The 22,617-nt window shown below is 37.5% G+C and overlaps 1 protein-coding gene across 1 annotated transcript in view; it reads right to left on the minus strand.

The window, feature by feature from the left end:
• Window positions 1-259: 259 nt before the first annotated feature.
• Window positions 260-22,617, minus strand: part of LOC139968974 (follistatin-related protein 5-like) — a 41,381-nt gene continuing 19,023 nt past the window's right edge. Inside the window, exons 2-12 of the mRNA XM_071973628.1 lie at window positions 21,247-21,328; window positions 16,131-16,164; window positions 11,617-11,940; window positions 10,387-10,584; window positions 9,466-9,669; window positions 8,639-8,811; window positions 7,543-7,660; window positions 6,327-6,482; window positions 5,244-5,372; window positions 3,700-3,974; window positions 260-3,258 (exon numbers count right to left, since the gene is read on the minus strand). Coding sequence (XP_071829729.1) covers window positions 2,320-3,258; window positions 3,700-3,974; window positions 5,244-5,372; window positions 6,327-6,482; window positions 7,543-7,660; window positions 8,639-8,811; window positions 9,466-9,669; window positions 10,387-10,584; window positions 11,617-11,940; window positions 16,131-16,164; window positions 21,247-21,321 — 2,625 coding nt within the window. The 5' untranslated portion in view covers window positions 21,322-21,328 and the 3' untranslated portion in view covers window positions 260-2,319. The remainder of the gene's footprint in view (window positions 3,259-3,699; window positions 3,975-5,243; window positions 5,373-6,326; window positions 6,483-7,542; window positions 7,661-8,638; window positions 8,812-9,465; window positions 9,670-10,386; window positions 10,585-11,616; window positions 11,941-16,130; window positions 16,165-21,246; window positions 21,329-22,617) is intronic.

Consider the following 22,617-nt stretch of genomic DNA (forward strand, 5'->3'; position numbering starts at 1 on the left):
TCGTTTGTGTGTCTCCTATACGTACATGAGAATATGTTGCACATGATCGTAACTATAATATGTCGGGGAAACAATCATGAATAAAATGCCATGTCTCTCATTAATATAAATGCAGGTCAGGAAGCAAAACAAGACTCAAACATATTTTTTCATTTAACTTCAAACTTGTTCAAAATTGCAATGACAGAAAAGAATCAGACAGAAGTCATTAATTGTCTCAAATATAATCATTTACGATGACGCAATGGTATAATTGTTCTTACGGATGTAGGTAATGAAATGAGTGTTACGTTAACCGAAGAGAGAGAAAATACGAGATCAACACACTTTGTGCATGACACATGTTACGTAACATTCAACAAACAGCTTATGAATATTCAACATCATCGAAAATATGAATATGCATGTATAACTTTCCAATTAATCTTCTGTTGAAAGCATGTAGTTATCCATTACCCTTAGGCATGTCAGCCCGCATACGAACTCAAGTCAACCTATATACGAACTCATCCTTACAACGATTTGCTGAAATGAATTTCTTAAAGTGAAAGACGGGGAGACAGCCAATCACAGACCGGTATTGTTCCCATGACTACTACTTCTACAAAGATGAGTTTGATCAACTTAACCCATTTCTTTGGGAGTCTCTGGCAAGTTTCACTATTAAACTGTTCATTCATTGCATATATGAAACGATATCACATTTTCGAGTAACAAGACTTCGTAATATAAATCATAAAGTCCCCAACTTAAAGGTACCGTCCTAAATTTATACTATGATTGTATATTCGAAAATCCCACCAGACAAAATATTCCAAGTGACCCATATTAATTCCATGTATAGCGCGATCAACTATTCTGATTTTTGTTTTCAAATTAATCCCCCAGCCCAATCAATGTGATATCATTTTGTCTTAAAATTCTCTAATTCGAGGTAATCCTTTAATGCAAGGGTCATTCAAATACATCAAATACAGTCATTAAAAAAATTTGCGAAAAAAAAAATACAAGGAAATTTTTCAAGGAAAAATAAAGATAAGACAAGGTCATGCAAAAGTACATAAAAGTTCAGACTACGGTGAGGAATTTCATATAGTAATTTCATATACAGTGCACATATATGTGGAATACATCAACACAACTATACATAGATGCAATTATTCATACAATTAAAAAAAAACGGTCGAATTACTTCTCCTTTATATTAAAATTTTGGACTACGTTGCTTATCACATCTATTAATTTAAAAACACACGTTTTGATCTCTTATCTAGTCCTATTGACAAAGAATTACCGTACTACAAAGCATTATGTAAATTAATTTTAATCGTACGCTTTTGAAGGTGAAGTATATAATCCCTTTAATAATTACGAACAAAGTTTGAAATACAAACGAGTTGTCATGTATCTTTATGTTTTATCATTCTTTATGGCGGTGTACAGTATAGTATTCAAGGTCTATTTCATATTTTTGTTCATTTAAACAGTGTATCACTCACCAGAAGTCAAGCTATATACTTTCAGTAGCCATCACCTACACACACACATATAATGCTTTTTAGCACATGAATTGCTTAGCTTTCATGGTTTTATCACACATATAGCTCCTATAGGAAATTAGCATACGTTTGAATTATTCATGAAGTGTCCATAAAATATGCATAATTGTATAGCCTAATGCATTGTCATTTATGAATTTTGAAGTATTTTCTTCGCGCGCGCACATTTATGTTGTATCGACTTTTGTTAGTTCGTTTACATTATGCTAGTTGAATGAAAGCCTATGTACATAAAATTCATTGTTTCTCACTATAACAATTCGACACCATAACCTGTTGTTTTTGTTTGTTTTGCTTTTTCGACCCTTTTCAGGTCAAAACGAATACATCTTGCAAGCTCTTCTTCAAATTGACCATACTGTATGCATTGTCGTTTTTCTTTTTTCCTTTTCTTTCTTTCTTTCTTAAAAATAATCAATTTCGATTTCTTCGTTTCAGAAAATATTCGTTACTGCCGACAGTTTCATCAAGTCCCTTTCTCGACAGATATAGCCTGCACGTGCAACTCAAGTGGGTGTATCTAGTATGACGTCATTCCTAATTTGCATAGGGAATACACTTTGAAGTAATTTTGTCTTATACATTTGACCGACTCAATTGCTGACAGATTATTAACAAATGTAAAGTAAAAACATGTTCAAAACTTATATACACTTTATTTACGTTTTCTTGATCGGTGTAAATATTAAATACAAGACGGGCACTCAGTTTTCAGTGTTGGAAAATAAGATAATATATGATTAAAGAAAAAGGGACAACCTTAGCAGAGACCTACCCATGCGAACACATTAGCGTTAACCAAGTGATCTACGTCGCAATGCAAACGTCGGTATTGTCCATTCAATATGATCACGTGATCAGCAGAAGGTGACACCATGTAAGGGCCGAAGAAACCGCTTGGGGCGATCTTTCGGTTATGTGAGTCCCACTTCCAATCGTTTTCACTGATTGGCTCATGCATTCCGGAAATCATTTCGACTTTCCCGGTTTCCAGGTTGATGTAAATCGCCTCCTCGCGATTACGTGACGTCGCTATGAGGTCATAGGCATGGGAGCTCATGGTTGGATAGAAACCGAGGTCGCTGATATGTAAATTAGTACTGACTTGGAAATCGGTCTTGATTTGTCCGTCATCGGTGACCTTTTGTACTTGTATATGCTGTTCGGCTCTGTCCACGCTGATGACGTAGCGACCGTCCGGTGTTACGTATATTTGCCCCTGAACTCCTTCGTTGACACAAATGACCTCATTGGTGACGTAATCAACGAAAAGCTGCCTCTCTTGCTCGCCGTCTGTGGCGTCACAATTTACGATCACGTATCCACCAATGGCGACAAAGGCGACGGAGTTAGGATGGCAGTCATAATCCCGTAGATTGACCCGACCTTCGTGGGTCAAAGATCGAAGGTCAATCTTGCTCAGGCCCTGTTGGTCTCGATGGATGAGATACCCATAATGCATCTCACCCTGACCGGTCATTTGTTCTGCGGGGATATGGACGCTCTCGACGGCATCAAAGTGATTCCCAGAAGGTTCCAAATGGATCGTATAATGAGGGGGTGGCTCACTAGCGGATCGAATCACCTTAACGCCGTGCAACCCGGTGAGACGGTTCTTGTTGCGCCAGCCTTCAATCCATATAGAATCGAGGTGAGAAATGTAGGTCAGTGCGACAGGCAACTTGTCTGTCTTAATAACCTGTACCAAAAAAGACAAAAAGAATTTGAAATCATTTTCAAATCATTATAAACTATTCTTGAAAATGACGAGTAAGTAATGATAAGTTGTGTAGCTCATCAATTGCCTAATTTGATTCATATCCTCGGTATACATTAAACTTCGGTCTAGGACATGGGTGGGAATGTTAAAGTAACAGAGGTTTTTTTGTTTTTGCTTTGTATACACATATATCCAGGGCCTCCTAAGACCCAGGTCGGGCCCAGGGACGATCATGTCACGGGTCCCCTCTCTGACAGCCTTCCTTTTTATGTTAATTATATTATACAAATGGAAATTTCTTTCTCACATATTTCCCATTGATCCCGGACCCCGGGGCTGTAGCCCACCCCTCGATCCTCCTCCTCCCCCCCCCCCCCCGGCTTATCTTGGCGAAATGTTCCTTAAACTTTAAGGGTGTACCTCAATTATTTCTCCTAGTCTTAAATCGACGACAAGTATCCGATATTCCATGGGCTGCGTCGCGTAGATGTATCGGTTCTTCACAGTCACAGCGGACCCCCAGTTACACTCTCGTTCACCGGTGGTCTTGTTCACCTTACAGAGGGCGCCATTTTCATCAGGTAATTGAAGATCTGCGTGAAAGGATTCTTGGAACGCACAAGTGTCGGGATCAACAACCTGGATCCCGGACTTATGGAAAAAGTAGTAAATGTTGTTGGAGTTAAAGTCGCTTGCTGAAAAGAAACATTACAAAGAAAAACATATCAATTGCGATCGAATATTGCACCAGGTGCCCCCTACCCCTCCCCTCCCCTACCCCTCCCCTACCCCGAACTGGCGAGACGACTAGCAAGTTGGTGATATGGGGGGGGGGTCATCATTTAATTTCGATTAGACAACAACCGAATTGGTTAAAGTAGGAACCAACATTTGAATCATATTCGAATTGAAAGTATAAAGAAACTCGTACACAAGGACGAAATCATTTCAACGGTAGAAAGTTTTTATATCAAATGTGAACTTTTGACTGGAGAGACCAAGGCATTATGCTGTTCGGTTGTTAATTTTATTGGGTCTCGAAAATTAAAAACAAGAAAGTATTTATCTTTCCTAATTTATCTCTCAAAGAACCTATAGAACCAACAGAGCTGTTAACAGGATTTATATCTTACGAGTAAGAGCATCCTACTTAATTACAAGATCAAAGAGAACAGGAAAATAATATTTGTTAATATGCTCCTCATCTAATAGCCTGCAAAATACGCATGTGTAGTTACAATGTATAACTAAACGTAAGAGGGAGTCATGGTAGGATCATCTCAAAGAGACAGATTAAAACAAAAACAGAGTTGGAATAAGTAAAAAACAGACAGATGGTACCACATGTCCGAGGGGGGGGGTAGGAAGATTCCAAAAAGTGGGGTGGGGGAGGGGCACAACATCAGAGGGCACTTTCTCATTCCACAACCACCATTCGTTATATGTTATAAACCGATACACACCGCTACATACCAGGATCAAACTGACGGACCAGTTGTAGTATAGAATAATATGCTAATAGAAAGAGATGCAACATTGATATTTTTATTTATTGAGAATGTTTATTGTTAACCGTGCTACACAAAGATATGGGATGCCATATTAAAAATAGCATGTACAGACTAGAAATAAATAATTAAAATAAAATTTTAAAATTAACAATTCAAAGGCTTAAGATATCCAAAAGACAGTTCTTCATCAAAGGGGCACATTTTATTTGGCAGTCGGGCACATTGCTATTTTGGAAGAACAGTGTGGGGCTCGTCCCCCAGCCCCCCCCCTGCTCCTACTCCCTGCACATGTCTTTATGTACTGTTTTCTCGGTTTTGTTTTAGTCTGTCTCTGTAGACGATCCCGCAATGATCGACACGTCAGTCGGCCCTCTTATTTTTCTACTATCAAATGCACAAAAAAAACAAGAAAAAAAAAACAGAAGAATAAAAGATGGGACAGAGTGAACTTACAGGAGGATGAGTCACGGATAAAGACAGAGGCGGAAGCCGATTGAGTTCCGGCCTCGTTCGTTGCTAAACAATCGAAGATACCAGTGTCTGCGTAGTCGATGTGGTGTATCATTAATGATGAGTTGAAGTCTAACAGAAAACAAACAAGAGTATTTCGTCAGTAATGTTGTAACGGTGAATGGGCTGGTTAGAGGGAGGGCTAAGTGAGGGGGGGGGGGGGGGAGAAGGTTGGGTAAAAGCTTCGGGCTATTGCGAAATTGCTCCATAACAAGAGGAATTATTCGTGGTACTCATATAATCATTGTAAATATTTTTTTCTTTAGAGTTACATAAAATGTTCGTTTTCGATTTATGTCAGGTACCAGGGTACATGGGGGAAAAAAGCGAACGAAAGAAAATATTTCTTTAGCTTTGTGAATCAGCTACTGTTGTTCATGTTAGAGTCTTTGGCCAGAAGTGGAGATGACTGGTGGGGTTGTGTCACCTTTAAAGATTATCAATAGCGCCCCTTTCCGCCCTCCCGCCCACCGGCCTCCCCACTCCAACCACCCCTCTCCCCACTGCTGCAAAGACAGATATGAGTTATCCCTATTCAAACATCAAAATAAATTTTTGTTATATATGTATTTTTTTAAATTTAAACCAGCATTTAGTTTAAAAAATGAAGCAAAAGTCGAAAAAGTTGACGTTTCCAAATGCTTTATTCATATGGTAAATACTGGTATTAAAATGTGTCTGGGTGACGAAATATGAAGAAGCTAGTTAAATTCAGTAAACCTTGGCTGATCAGCATTCAGTCGGTGGCATAAATTACGAGTGTGTATTACATTCATCACTCACAATCTTATTTTCAGTAAATCTGGGGAAAATTGTTGATCAAGCAGGAACAAAAATACTGCTTTACCACTTCACGATATCTGGGAATAATTTGGATGGTCATAATCGACAATGGTAAGTGTATATTTTGGAACTTCTTAGCAACTGTGCATGAACACGTTAAAATGCATGGGAGGTCAATTAACTTATCTATTAATGATCTTTTATTTAAGCTAACTATCTATTAATAAATTTATGACCACCTACCATCTAACTGATACTTTTCTCCGATGTCCAATGGATTCTGATTCTGAACCCAGGATTTCTTTGGAGTTGGGACGCCCTCAGCATAACATTTCACTTTGGCGGACGAACCCCGAGCCGTCAATTGGTTGTGTGGACACATTGCTACCGAAGGAGGTACTGACAAAAAACATGGAAAATGTGGGTTGATATATTAGTCAAAAATATTGTTTAAAATATCCCCAGTTCACGACGGGTAAGAATAGGGCTGATGTGACGGGTCGGGTGGTGTATAGACCCGCGGTGGGCTCGGGGGCAGTGGCGGAGCTAGGGGTATTGGTCAAGGGGGCGAGATTGGTCTATATAGGGGCGCTTTCGACACTATCTAAGCGGAGCGCCACCACAGGTTGGCGCGTAGCGTACAGAAATTTTTTGAGTAAAGATATTTCCTAGATCGCCGGAAATGACCCTTTCCTGGCCTTGCTTATTTGCAAATAAACGAAGAATAAATAGGTGTCATCGCCAACAAAATGTGACAAATGTCAATAGGTAGATGAGAGCGCAATAAAAATGTAAATAATCGCGAATAAGTAAAAAGTGGTAAAAAGCTGAAAAGGGCGTCAGCAGTCCATTTGAGTCCGTCAGGGGGGGGCATCCGCCCCCTGACTGTATGGACGCTCCGCCACTAGCTCGGGGTCAATGTGGGGGGGGGGAAAGAAAATACAGGATAAAGAATATTGTATTCTAAGACTTTTAATAATCTGGAAAAAAAAACGAATGTTTCAAAAAGGGGGCTCGGTGGCATAGTTGTTCCCGGGACCCTAGCTCCCGACATCCCTGGGTAGGATAAATAAACAAGCAAAATACACTTATGTTAAGAATGATGAAGAAATGACTCTTTATAAATATATTCCTGCAGAATTGGGTAGGGGACACTCTGGTGTCTACAACGAGATTATTAATATACATATGCCAACACTAGTTTACCACTGTAAGAACCGCTGTCAATTTCAAATGTTTCAGTTACTAGTTTTATGTAATAAAAGTGCATTTAAGAAGTAAACGTTTTTAGCCTCAATAAAATTTCTAACATAGTTATGGTATTTACTACTGACCATTATCAACCTGTGGTTTGCTCCGAATTTAAAACTGCTTATAAAATAAGGCTTTGGTTGTTTGTGGGAGGAGAAGAGTATATGCTCTTCCACCAGCCTCTTTTCCCAAACGATCAGTCTCTTACCTTCTACAGTTACCATGACAACCTGTCTGACGTTTGGATAAGCAGCGGCATAGCAGGTGTACTCTCCAATGTGTATAACTTGAATGTTGACAATATATAAACGATCGTCGCTATGATACTGTAGAAAAGAAAAATAAAGAAGAAAAAAGAACACAAAAAAATGAGTGAAAAACTGAACCGTGTTACATCAAAATATGCTAAGTTAGACGAAAACGAAAAGTGGTCACGTAAATGACAAATTACAAATCTGTTTTCTTAATTTTACTGAAGGGATGAAAATATTAATTAGTGTCACTTCTGTTCTACTGGTGTGGCAAGGACAAGAATATCGAACGGGTTTTCATGTTAATTCTAAAGAGAGAGAAGGTGCGGGCGGGTGGGAGTGGGGGGGGGGAAGGAGGGCGCACGAGAATTGTTATCAATGAATATTACAGTGCAAGTCGTTACTGTGTAGAAGCATAACCTCATATATTGGATGCCCCAGAAACACACTACCTCATTTTGTGGATGTACCTCTGAATTTTATCTCCAGTAAGATAACTTCTTCTTCTCCAAATAATGAAGCAATCTTTATACTCTATTAGATTCTTCACCCCAAATCAACTTTAAATCCTTACGTTTTATTTACCTCATTTTTATTCACTTGCACTTAGCAAGTTTACATGAGCAAAACTGACAAATTGAATGGTTGCATTACAAATAATAACTTCTCGCTTTTCTTTTCGGTTTTTTCTTATTAGTATTCACCACATGCAAAGAACGAATCTCTCAAACATAATAATAAGGGATGTTAATGAATTTTTCTCTGAGGTCCATGGCAGAAAGAAATGTTGCGATTGGTGTAAGCCAAAGGTCAAAGAGAATCAGTATTTTACCATACATAGGTTGAGCACTGTTCAGGAAGATCGTAATAGGATGCTAAAAGCAGGCAAAACCAATTGGTAACATCTTTTTTTGGGGGGGGGGGGAGGGACGGGGTTGATCGAGAACACTTTTGCGGGCAGGAAATTGGACAGCTGGCCACCTAGTGGTTAACCCTGATTTCAGTGTGTCAAAGCTAACAGTGCATAAGATATATATATATATATATACGTACCACGTTTATTCCTTCAAAATCATTCTTTTCCGTTATCTGTGCTCCGTTCCTCTCCCATATGATTCTGAATTTGTAGTTGGTTTCTAGATCACAGCTGAGGACTAAGTTTGTACCGACTTTTCCGTTCATCCTCTTCCTCTTGAGTTCCTCAGTTATGGAAATTGGTTGGATACCTGCGATAGAAATTAATAAAAATAAACAAGTATATGTACTGTACACTGGTAATTCAAAAAGGATTAAGGCGGGAAGCAGAAACTGTATGGGGATGAGAAGGGAGGGTAGGGTAGGTGGATGGGGCAGAGAGGTGTGCATTACATTGTAATGCCAGTTTATTAAAGATAATAGCTTTAAAGGTTTTGCTGATATTTCTTTGAATAGCAGTAAGCAAATGATGTCAAGACGAACATATAGTTTCATACAGTGCTATATAGTACTACCTACAAATCGGTAGAAAATCTGTGTCAAGTTGCTGACAATGGACACCAATGACCAATGGACACTGTACACACTGAAAACATACACTTATTGTGGTCCTGGTATATCTGCACAGGCTTACAGGAAGTTCAACTGTATGCAAGCGATAATTATAACGGGTTGATAAGCTCTACCTCATTCTTTCCACTCTCGTGCACCTTACCCCACCCCACCCCAACTTTGAACAATTTAAGAATTAATCACATTAAAAATGAAATGGCAATCTTCCGGTATGAGCTCAGGTCGGTAGTATATTTTGTTAAATTATTGTAGCACTTCTTTCATAAGCACCGGCATATATAGCCAGCTATCACATAACTTTTACTTTCTATATCTAGGCTAATTTTGCTCACCAAATACGTCATAGAGTTCCGGCGCCGACAGTCTGTTATCTTGATTCCGATCGGCCCTCATGAAGTCCTCCATAGAACACTCAACAGAGAAATACTGCAGACCATCGGATGTGAGGGCGTCTTTCAACTCATCCATGCTGATGATGTCATCTTTGTCCGTGTCGAGATGATTGAACAGGAAGCTGATCAAAAACTTCAAAGTCACTGAAAGAAAAATCAGGTCGGTGGTTTCAAAGATATTTGAAATCTGGTAGATTTATTTATACCTTGAAGATGATACGTTTGTAAGACAAAGCTAATGAATATGCATAGCCACACTGACAAGAGTAATACGTAGCTTGAATATTCATCATGTCACATTACGGAAAAGGAAGTTTAATAAAAAATAAAACAATGAAGAAATGACATCATTGTGAAAATCCGTTCGGCATTAGATCTAATTTCTTAATTTCAAGTAAGATTATTAATTAATCTGTTGGATAATCAAATTAAGAAAGAAATGACGCCATGCATAGTATGTTTTTTTCCCCCTTTTATTGCTTCACTGATTCATTACGTCTGAGAGTGTTGCAATTTGGTCTTGTTCTTCAAGTGACGTCACTATTTATAATCGAAGTTACGTTATGGCCACATCGGAATTTACCTCTGATGTTTACGAAAGGAATAAGGCCTACATTACATCGATATGATGAAGACAAGTGATGAAACAGATTTCTGAAACCTTGGAAAACTTCCCCCGCTCCATTCCCTAATCGTCCCGGAAATATCTTCTCATGCCAAATACGGTATATAACACAAACTAATAACTGATGTGGGGAAAGTCGCTTTGACAGAATAGCGCGGATCACTGTTTCCCAGTTGAGTTAATTTTGCCTATCGTCTGCCCCGACATCATTGAAATCATCTTGATTTGTCACTCACTTGGAGGTAGGGAAGGGTTAACTTCATCCGCAGGGTTTCTGAACTGTTTTCTGTAATGACTCAGAACTTCACTCTTGAACTCTAGATAGTCTGCTGTACTACAGTTGCGTGTAATGACGTCATTGGTGGGTACTTCAGGTTCTTCATCGTCTGCAGACGAGCTGGCAGGTTCGGTTCTTACATCCTCCATAGGGCTCGCTACGCAAAGAAGCGATAGAAAAAAAGAGAGTAAAACTATACAGGTTGAATCAGTATTTTAGCATTCTGCAATTTCTTCAAGTTTTCAAAATGGACACTTTTTATAAATATAAGTAGGCGACATTTCTATATTTAGTCTCTAGCTGACCACGCGAATGATTCCTAGTGATTTATGAATATTCAACAGGGCAAAAAGGAGAGAAATAGTGGAAAATTGAAGGCAATCAATATTTACACGTCAATATTTCAAAAGAATATTTCTGAAGGGTCAAGCTGACCGTTCAAACTTATTCCTGGTGTTTTATAAATTTTCAACAAGGCAAATAAACAACCAGAAAGAGAGAGGGCGAGAGAGAGAGATAAAAATATAATTACAGCTAATCAAATTTGGCTGGCTCCACAAGTGAGCATGCAGCTGCTCTTTAAAGTCGAAATAAAAATTGAGATAATTTCTTTTAACTGAGAAATATTCAAGAAGCAAATAGTCTAAGGGAGTTGAAACGCTGTGAGGATAACAGTGTTTTTTTTTTTTTAATTTTTGTTACTTTGAGCATGAATGACCACTTATTGACTTTTTAAGATACATTGGATCAAACCTGATGAACTTGATAAACCGATGACTATCTTATCTAAAATAGGCCACAATATTCTACAGATCACTCGTGTTTAATAGAGCTTAATAAAGCGGTAAAATCGCTTGTTCATTTAAAGACTTTTACAACATACTTCACAATTGGAATAATAACTTTTCTCTTACTGCTGGCATGAAGGCATCCTAATTTCTTTTACAGTTTAAAGTCGGTTTGGAGAAAATCAATACAGTAATTGAGGTGAAATGTATTGGAAAATATCTATGTGACGTAGAAGGCTACGTCACGACTCTTACACCATGAACTCCCTTCCACCTGAATCGTTCCCACTGTTACACCATGACAGGATAAAGGGAAACGTCCGCCGTTCTTGATACCTGATTGGTTACAGAAGTGGGATCGATTTTTTTTTTAAAACAAGAAGTAAAATAGCATCCTATACCTGTCGAGGCCTTCAAGTTTTCTTCTTCCGTGACTACTTTCTTAGCGGCCATTGTTGTGGAAGCTACCGGCGTTATCGGCGGCATAGGAGGCATAGCAGTGGTGGCCCTCGCGCACGTGACGCCGTGCATGATGGATATATGGTGACCAGTGATACAGGCAGAGCGGTGTAATTCGCAGTGGTTGTCATAGAGAATGCCATCTGAACCGCATACAGGGTTAAGATGTTTCTTACAGCTTGGCCTGCACATACATTCAGCTAGTCCTGTTGTTGTATTGAGGAAACATTGTCTACCCTTAGGACAGTCAAAGTCAAGACAAGGATCTGTGGAAAGAATCAAATAAAAAAAGAAGAAGAATAGTTCAACTGTTTACGCAGGTGTTTTCAATAGGCGGTCCCGGGACATATTCGGGCCCGTATAATACATTCCAATGTGGATTCCCACTATATTGCATTGATTTTCGCTATAAGATTAGAGCTTAAGCTTTTATCACCTTGACAGAGAACCTTATATATTGTAATGCACACTCTTCGAATGAGAAGTTTATAAGTTAGGGCGTCCACATATTAAGCGGGATGTATATACATACACACACACACATCGTTCTATCTTTGGGGTCAAAATACTGATGATCTACTAAGTTCCTTCTTTAAAAAATATCAGCGGATACGTACTACTGATATACACTCCTTCCAGTAGAAATTGTGTAAATTCTTACAAACGAATTACGCGCATGCGCGAATGTGCAAAGTACACCACAAGATATAAGCATAAGCTGTTTATACACATATGGAAAAGCCGTCAGCATCGCATGTTGAAAAGGTTACAGATGGCCTCAACATACATGTCACCAGGCTCTTCATAAGGCAAAAACGTCACTACCTATGCAGAGGCAAACTAAATCGAGGTTAAAGTTTCGGATGTATTGTGTATGACGTTGATATTATATCAGGTATAAACATATTTTATTAACCGCAGTTTGTTTGCCACATAAATCATGTAGCCCTCTTAATTTCCTATTGCTATACTAGAGGAGGCTTAATTTTTACATCAACACCCCCCCCCCTCCCGCCGCACACACACACACATCTCCCCTTTGGCATGGCGCACCTTGGTCCACCCTGAGGCTAATACTTTTTATATTATTCTACAGGGTTCTCTTTATTGAATTATAACTATTCGCTGCCCCAGGCGTTGTCCCTATAGAAACTGCTATGTTGCAGCGTGTCATGGATATTTTGTAACTGCGCTATATAGTTCTACACCATCAGTTTATATAAACGTAACTTATACGTTAGTCATCTACTTCGGATCGGCCAACAGTCTCATGCATATTATTGACTGAAACAACATACTTGTAGACATCAGTGTTTTACTTGCGTGAGCCCTCAAATGCCAAGAATGCCTACGGGGAGTCTCTCCCACTCATATGGAAGGTTAAGTGTAATTTATGCACGAAAACATTACTCATGCCGCGGAAGAGATTTGTTCACATGTAAGCAGATTTACATCATCCCATGAGCGTATCTCTGCCTCTTATTATAACATCGCATAAATCTCACACAAGAGAGGTCTCACCACCTTCATCCGTGATGCCTTAAAGGGACCAATAGGCTTACTGTGATTTTGATTCTTAATGGATGGATAGCTATATTCCATAATGTATATACAGTAAAATAAGGCGGATTGCATTAAACATGGCCATGGATGGACTATATACCGTCTGCAATATAGATATCGCTGGTTATACATATAGTAATGAGTCAAGGGACTCAACTTGATCTTATAAACCAGACTTGGCGCAGTGTCGTGAACCGTAAAGAAAAAACAAAGAAAGTAAAAGGGAAAGAAAGAAAGAAGGAAAACCGAAATAAATCTAGCAGAAATAATGTAATTAGTATGATATTTATTGATTGAAAGGTACATGTGACAGCTGTTTGAGAACTATGCCTTTCATGGAACGCCGTATGTAGGGTTATATTTGTTGGGTACAAAAATTATGTTTTACACACTATAATGTTCTTGCATCAGTGATACGTCACAGCCCTATCTCACAGTGTAAAAGCCCTTGGACCTATGGGCGCAAAGCCCTATATACACCGGTAACGCGTGTAAACGTACTACACAAATGAATTTCCAATGATGGAAATGATTCAATGACTTTAAATTTGAGCCAATTTAACCAAACAAAGATATGTTGGTCCCCTCATGACAGATATCAGCCAACATGTTCTTGTGCCCTCTCCAAAACTTCGAACTCTGGCTTCAGAGTTGAACCAATGCCACTTCTCCTAATTTTGTCTTTTATTTTAGTCTACGTCTTTATCTTTAACTAAATCTAAAAATGTGAGTTACCGCATGTCGTCAAGGGAACGGTGCATGAGTTAGAATCGTCAATTTTTTCGTACAAATGTTGGCAGATTTAATATATCTGAGGCCGCCAATGGCAATCGTGTTCACTCCTCTGTACACCTGGTCTCGCATATCAGTTTTTCCTAATTTCAATTTATCTAAATTTAGAATTAGTTTCTGATACGGGTTAATTTTCTTTTGTTTCAACATTCTCTGATGATACTGGCAATTTTGGCAGAGGTGTCATAATTTGTTTTAAAGTTTGCTTGACGTCAGTGCTGGATATAACTGCTATATTGGGTCAATATCAGATTCATCTTATGAAGATATATGATATACTAATGGTATAGCAGCTGCTGCCTTGACTACTGCATATATGACAGTAATGTGTTATAACCTTAGGCTTCATACTCTCATGTGTATATGGTACTTTGTATAAACAGCTGCATAATATTACACACCGTTGAGTTGTTTATGGGAGTATCTCTGCGAATGTTCGTTTGTATTTCCAGCTTGTCATATTAGGTTATAACCTTAGGCGCAACTTCATATACATATATGATAAACGAGTTAAACATTGAGCACGACTGTATACCGGGCTCGAATCTCGGTAGACACTGGAAGTTTTTTTCACTGTTCTGGATTTTCCAACTCACTACAATTTCATTTATATATGTATATTAATATATATATCATATATATATATTTATATTATTTCATGCTACAATTTATTGGTTTATGCAGCTCTTTGTGTTAGAGTATATCGTCTTTGAATGCTTAAATTTGTTTCCATTTTACAGTAGAATACTAGGTTATAACCTTTCTCTGTTGAAAGTGTGCATGCATGATGAACTTTTGAAAAGTTGAAAAGTTTACTGCAAAATATCGCAAATAGCAGTTCACGGACTGATGGTCTTCGCTTTATAAATGCCCGTATCTATGTCGAACCATCACAATGGGCTATAAGCCTATGTTATGTAATGTCATATATATATATATATATGTATGACACGGATATGATACGGATGTGTATGATACTGTCGGCAAAGTGTAGCCTTAATACACATACAGGTTGGAAGAAGAGACGTTTCCCTTATCTATATACCAAACATTTTGATTCTTCTCTTTAAATTTCTAACGTTTGGTATGGTCACGTAAAGCTGCAATTAATCGTCGTGTGTGTGTGTGACGTCGTAATTCGAGGCATTTTCTTTATTGTGTGTGTGTGTGGAGGGGGGGAGGGAGGGGGGGACCCATAGATGTGTTATGCATAGTAACATAAGCTATCTTCTTTCATACAAATACAAGGTAGCTTAAGAGGCTAACCATTCGAAAACCTAGACGCGATATCTTGGCATATATCTTAGATTAATCCATCTTAATTAAAAAACTTCTCTACTCTAAGAGAAAATATGCTTAAAGGTAAAACGGAAAGACAAAAACGCCTAGCCCTCTAATGATCTGACAAGTCCTGGAAGTCCATTCAACACGACACAACTACCACATTGTAAATACAACCTACAATTGCCCCTAGATATCCAGCGTATTCCCCATACTGCCACTAGCACAAATGATTATCTGTAGCGAAAGTCTCGACATTCTCCAGAGTATCTAATGAATCATTTTCACTTATCCCTTACTTAATGCATCAATTCTGGCCATACTAAGTAACGTTTCAATCCGGTTAAGCACTCATGCATATTCATGATCTTTCATCGCTTAAGTCAGCTAGGCTTTAATTACATATATTCACGCTTGGTGACCAACATTGATTTATGTGTTGATTTAAGCACTTGGAAATCCTATTCATAAGCTTGCCACTATAGTTAATGAGGTACGCTACACTACACGTACATTATATTATACACTGCATGCGCGCTTGGTACAACCAAACCTTATGTTATGTTTGTGTGTGTAGATCTGTGTATTCCACTTACACAGCGGCTTTACCTATACACAAGCAATTTAAACAACATGCAGACTTTGATCGCTGTAACAGTTATGTGCTTCAGTTTATAAAGCAGGAAAGAAGGAGGAAAAAAAAAAACAACTTCGATACCTGGGAGTACGGATTGCAGTTCGATAATCATTGAAAGCACCGAGGCCGCCTCGGAGGATCTTATGAGCGAAAACTTATTAAAAATCTAATAAATTTTCTTACCTATTGTATCAAGGGTTCCACGATGATTCTTCTGCTGTAAAAGTGAAATAAAATGATGTAATGATATAAAAAGGTTGCTAAGATACCTTTATAACATTATCACCGGATAGATCCATTTCATGAATGTCGGTTTCCATGGAGACGTATCCAGGATGATTGATATATACTGAAAGAACATTGACTCTATCACACATAACATTATGTAAGGTTTATGAAACAGAACTGCGGAAATCTACTGCAGCTACTAGGCTACTACTACTAACTATACTACTACTGGTACTAGTACTACTACTACTAGTACTACTACTGCTACTTCTTCTACTACCATACTCATTTGGATTATAGGTGATATTTCATGAAGAACAAAAAAAGCTTTATTAAACTGCCCGTACTTCCTGAAGATAGCTTGTTATGCAAATTCTATGTGACTGTGTACAAATTTCCACATGAAACCTCATGAAGATACCCCTTTAGCATGACAATGTGTAATAATTTACAAAAAGGTTGGGCAGCGATGTACACCGATATGAGAAAACATATGTGTCAAAATAGTTTTTCAGAGTGTCGATATACAATGATGGGATATATAAGTAAAGTCTAGGCAGGCCAAGACAGGTCAAGACAGGTCTAGACAGGTCAAGGCATATCACAGCAGTGCAAGTTTGTATAATGCCATGGACAGTAACTGTGGGTGAGATCATAATAGCAATGGATAAAAATATGTTTATGCTCTACGAGTATATTACATAAAATATATATTCCAGTTTTAGGCCAATTTACTTTGCGCATGCGTGGTTGGTTTATAATCATGCACCCCGGGAAAAAAAACATTTTACTGCAAAGCGTCCGATGACTAGTGAAGCAAAGTGCCAAAACTGGAAATATTAATTACATAACTTTACTCACAACATATTGTCGACAGATGAACGAGAAAAATATCATCAATAAATTTATCTTCATCCCTGATTATCCTCTTTTATCCCATGCATGTTTGAAGGGGAGTACGTGGATATTATGGTTTATGACATTTTGATATATAGCTTATGCAAATTCATCCGTATGTATATATGTCAGTTAGTGAGTCCGTTTGAAGCAGAAAAATGATGTTTCGTACACATTTGTGAGGAGTCATGAAGCTATATATGCATAAAGGAAAACCATATACATAAACTGAGAAAATATCTATATTTAGTTCTTAACGTATAATGCAAAACGATGAAGAAGAAGTCATGTATATAATGCATTAACAGTTATAGTAATGTAAAGTCTCAATAAAACACTACGATTTTATAAGTTCTATTGCGCTTTTGTGAGTTTCGTGTATTTCAAACACTTCCAATATTTGATTTAACAATGATACTTTAATTTGCTTGTAAAATATGTAACTTGCCACATTTAAAGCACCTGAGATATCCGTGTCTTGGGGGTTGTACATTTTCTGACACTTGAGAAGGGACTTTTCGAGGGGGATCAATGTATATATGTATCCCACAAACAGAGGCTGATGACCTCGAACGTACATTCCTATATAGAAGGAACTAGGACTATATATAACAGCATAAGCTTTGGAAAACACCAGAGGATATGTGCATGAACCGCATGCAAGATAAAAGTATTGAGCCGTTGTCGGTAGAGACGCGAGGTTGATTTTAAAGTGATATAAAGTGACCCTTTATATGATACTCATTCATCCCTTGTGTTTAAAACTTGCTTCCTGCAATTATCTAGCATGCGCGTCTAACGTACTTTAAATAACGTATATTGCAATATCATATCATATGTTTTCCCATATCGGTTATATACTTTGTTATTTTTCAGTTTTTTGTAAAAAAAAAAGGTATCATTTTCAAACTTGAGATGTTTTCATTTTTTGAGAGGGGGGGTTACAAAGGAAATAACAGATGTGACGTTAAGCAGATTTATCATTTTATAATCACATATTCACTTTCTATGAGAACCAATCCAGTTATACATGTGCAACGCTTTTTTCTCAGAATTCATTGTTTAATGTTCTAATTAAATTATCTTTCCATCCGTCGCTTGATTTGTGTCCTCTCTGTTTATATTCGTAGCAGTCCACAGTTCCAGCAAACGGCTGATTTTAATATTCTACTTAATTGAAAACTCGATCTACAAATATTTGGAAAGAAAACTGAGCGACTAATTCCAACAAATGCCATGGAAACCGATGTTTATAAATAAAATGGCGGATATCTCTAGAAAAGCTTGGTCGATATTGATCATCTCGAGTATCGATTCGAACTGACGGTGATGAAAATCTTTTTCTTCCAGTATCAGTTATATACCATTACTTGTAGCAGTGAGTACACAGCTCGTACTCGTGTTCTAGCATAGATGTTGGTACTCGTCTCCGCCCACGTAGATATTGTACACGTAAATGCTGGTACTCAGGACATTTTAGAACTCTATCGGTATCGATATATTAGTACAAGATTAAATACTCGCGCTGAGAGCATACTTTTTTAAGAAAAAGTCGCCCAGGAGAGAACCTGCGCACGAAAGCTAAACTGCCAAACGACTGATCCGCTCTCAGCCCCAGTCCCCTTGCATCGGGACTGTGAGAAGCGAGAGCATTGTACTCGAAACCATACTCTTGCCAAAGGAGAATTATTCCTGTATGCGGACTCATGTTACTGTCTAGATGGAAATTATGTTTACTAACATTTTATATTGAAATATGATAGCAGGGAGGTGTTACAGATGGAGAAACAACAAACACTGAACCGTTTATAGGAGCTATGTGAGTTTTTGCCTATAATAATCTTGGTATTGTTTTCGACACAAGTTGGAAGACTCGTGCAGGTTACTATTATAAGTACAACAGCCACATTTCACTTTCTTCATCGAGTTACACAACCCCCCGCCCCTTACAGAATGCTACTAAAGTAATTTGTGGGGGAGAAAGAAAAAAGACAACCAAGAATGCATGTCGTGTAAGACTTAAGTTAGTCTACCCTGGAATTCAGATAACCATAGCAACCAACTTGGCTGTAATTAAGAAGTATTTCCATAATTGCCCCACCTAGAAGTCTTCAAATTATGCAAAAAGTTGCAGAATTATGATATTAGTTAACTTTATTCATCCTATAAAAAGAGGTGATTCAAAACAAATTGCCAAAATTGAGCATTTTCTCTCATTTTCGCGAGTGTAACATGATTACAATAAAACGACTGGAAAGAACCTACATCTATACGAACCAAAAATAACCTCTGAGTAAAACAAATCGAAAATGTCAACTTAATAAACAGTCTTGTAAAAGCATATATACATAATGTAAATGTTTAGTCACTTATGATGCGTTTTCAAAGGTAAATATGTCTGTTTGCAGTCACAACGTACATGTTAATAACTTATTACGCGTTTAAAGGTATACACTGTTTTATCTCTCAAAAACAATTTTTATCGTTTATTAGCCGTTAAAGGTAATTTGTATTGTCTCTCAAATACAACTGATATCTTCTTCAATTAATTCTTCTTTAAAATGCAATTTTATTACCTGTCAAACACATTTCAAATTTATTTAGTCATTACCGGTGTTAATGTAATTGGTTTGTTTTTTTTTTTCTCTCAATTTTATTTTACTTTGAGAAGATTACAAGTAAATTTATTGGTATATTTTTCACTCGATAAATTATTTTCAGATGAATTATCGAGAACAAAACAAGATACTAAAAACTCCTAGACATTGTGTAAAATGATAGTAATCAGTCCACAACCATCATTTGTGACCATTTTGGGGGTTCTTTCTAGCCTATTTGGATATAATACGTTGATGACATGATTGAACGTTCTATAGATTTCATATGTCGAAACTGGGGAGGGAGTAGGGGAGGGGGATCCTAAATCGTGCTCTGTTTTATTTGCAAATACGTAATATGGTCAAATATTCGAAAATTAAGTTTAAAGTTAGGTTATACTAATGTTACTAAGCGGTCCTCAAATCTCCCTTTGAATTTCAACATTTTCATGAAACTCTATATAAATCTGCTAGTGTTGATCCTGATGATATTTTGCATTCGTCTTTCATCTGCTATAGAGTTGAACATGCAGGAATGACCATTAAAATTCATAGATAAATACAATTTCCCTGAGACTATAATATCAATTTTATGAACAAAAGAGATATTTTCCTGCATGGCAAATCTTTTCCACAAACATGTATATAGATATATATAATCTGAAATGTTCCTTTAATGAGATTCCTCTTTCTATAAGCTATACATGTTTTTAGTTTCAGAATCGATTGTTGAAGTATTCCAGAGTCTCCTCTTTCTGTCTCTGCCTCTTGAGATTTTGCCGGCCTTAAATCTGCCTCAAGAAGTCTAGAAAGTTGAGAGACCTGAATACCGACAAATCACCAGAAGGGTTTATCTGACTGGTACATTCAGACAGAAGACAGAATAAGACTGACGGCAACAGTTGCTAGATAACATGATTTGTGTGGGGTTTTGTTTAATCAATAATATGAAGACGATTTTGTTTTTTTGTCCTTTTTCGAGCAAATATTTTATTTTGCATGGCATTTGAACAAACATTTCTGTAATCCCTCAAACGTCCAACCTTCAATCAATATTCATATCAGAAGAAATAAAAAAAAATGTTTTATTTCATCGGAGGTGTGAATAGTTTGATAAATCTTTACAGTATTGTATGATTTTTGGTACGTGTAGAATTTGAAGGAAACGTAAAAAAAAAGTGTTTAACGAGATATGAAAGGCTAACTTTGAAATGATTTTGCAACTAACCTATAGAACTTAGGTTGGATTGAAGCCTTGTGATTTCGTAACAACAAAAAAAGGTTTTATTTAGGAAAGATGTTGGAATTGGATCGTCTTGTCTCAGGACAAATAGTATGCTGAAGGGAACTATCGTAACCAACGACAACAGCACAAATAAAATCAACAACAACGATAGCAATATAAACAATAACAATAACAAAGACGTCGACATGAATACCGCCGCAAGTACCGAACACTAGAGGAAAATGTGATGATTATCTGATTTGCAGACTAAGAAAACATTTGCTGCAAAAGTGCTATTCTAGCTGTTTCAAACAAAAAGTTTTATTCTTAGATACACTATCATGTAACTCACCTTGCGATGTTTTGGTCTTGCTTGTACAGAAGCAATCACTGCCAAGCAGAATGCCAGTTTTAAAACCGTCTTCATGGTGGATCTGCAATGATAGACAAAGTATACGGTGATAATTGTCCATTTCTGCAGCGACGGCGATTTCATATATACGGGACTTTCTAATATATGTCATTCAAACAATTTCAATTAATTCCTTTATTCAGCATAAACGATATAAAATTTATAAATAGGATCAATTGTATTTTACAAATGAAAAACAAATAATTAAATAATGAAAGTGATTAGAACACAGACAGATTAAAATAAAATGAAAAGATACAAGAAGGTATGAATAATAAAATGCTTCCAAGGAACTGCTTCTTGTCTGCGCATGAGATGAATAGATGCAATATTAATGTAATTATAAATGAAACCATGCATGACCTAGCCGCGCAATTGAGACGAAAAACAGCACCATTTATTATACAACTCAGCAGTGACAGCATCGGGAGAGGGGGCGTGGGGAATTTCCTTCCCAATCATGCTGCTTGCGAACCCTCCCCTACTCCCAACCCCCCCCCCCCCCCGTTGCTTTCCATGCTGCTCTGGTGAAACAAACTTGAAGTTCCTCTGTCCCCAAAATGTGCCCGTGGTGTAGCCTACATTTCATACGGGGTGCAGGTTTGCATTTCCAAACTATTTGCCTCCCCAAAACTCTCCAACGCCCTCCCCTTCCTCTCCCGTTCCCGGCACACCTACCATATACATCCTCCAGTGTATCTCACATCTGTATAGGTTTAGTTTCTTTTATGATATGTATATATGATGCACAATATATTACTCCTACATAAGGAGGCTTTTATTGATCGCCTGCCAAACACATCGATACACTTTACAACATTACTAGTAGAGTGTGTGGCCCCTTTTAATGGCTTTATGAATTTTATACATGAACGCTTCACTGCGTATAGACTAATAATACCCATCATTCCTTAAAGTAATATATACACCATACATTACGCACTAACAACACACTCAGTCCTTTTTTATTACATATATCCTAACATCGGAGGCGGTTGGTGGGGTGTGAAGTAGTGTGAAGGAGGTGGAGGCGGTGAGGCGCGTTCTACAATACTGTAATGATGAATTGTGCACCAGTTCAAGAAAAATTATTTAGATATTTTTCGTAATCAATAACTGCATCACATGACATCATATTAATTTCGCCATGGAAATCGTCAGAAACAGAAATTTATCAGCTTTGCTGATTCCACACATTACCCTCCGGGTTTTATTAACAAAGAAAGATAGTTCTTTTCATATGACGCAAAACTTTTGCAATTGTTTGGTAACGGAACTAATACTGATCAATACTGTTCTTTCCCTTTCTTC

Source organism: Apostichopus japonicus, chromosome 6, assembly GCF_037975245.1.
Source record: "Apostichopus japonicus isolate 1M-3 chromosome 6, ASM3797524v1, whole genome shotgun sequence".
In the NCBI taxonomy this organism is placed as follows: domain Eukaryota; kingdom Metazoa; phylum Echinodermata; class Holothuroidea; order Aspidochirotida; family Stichopodidae; genus Apostichopus; species Apostichopus japonicus.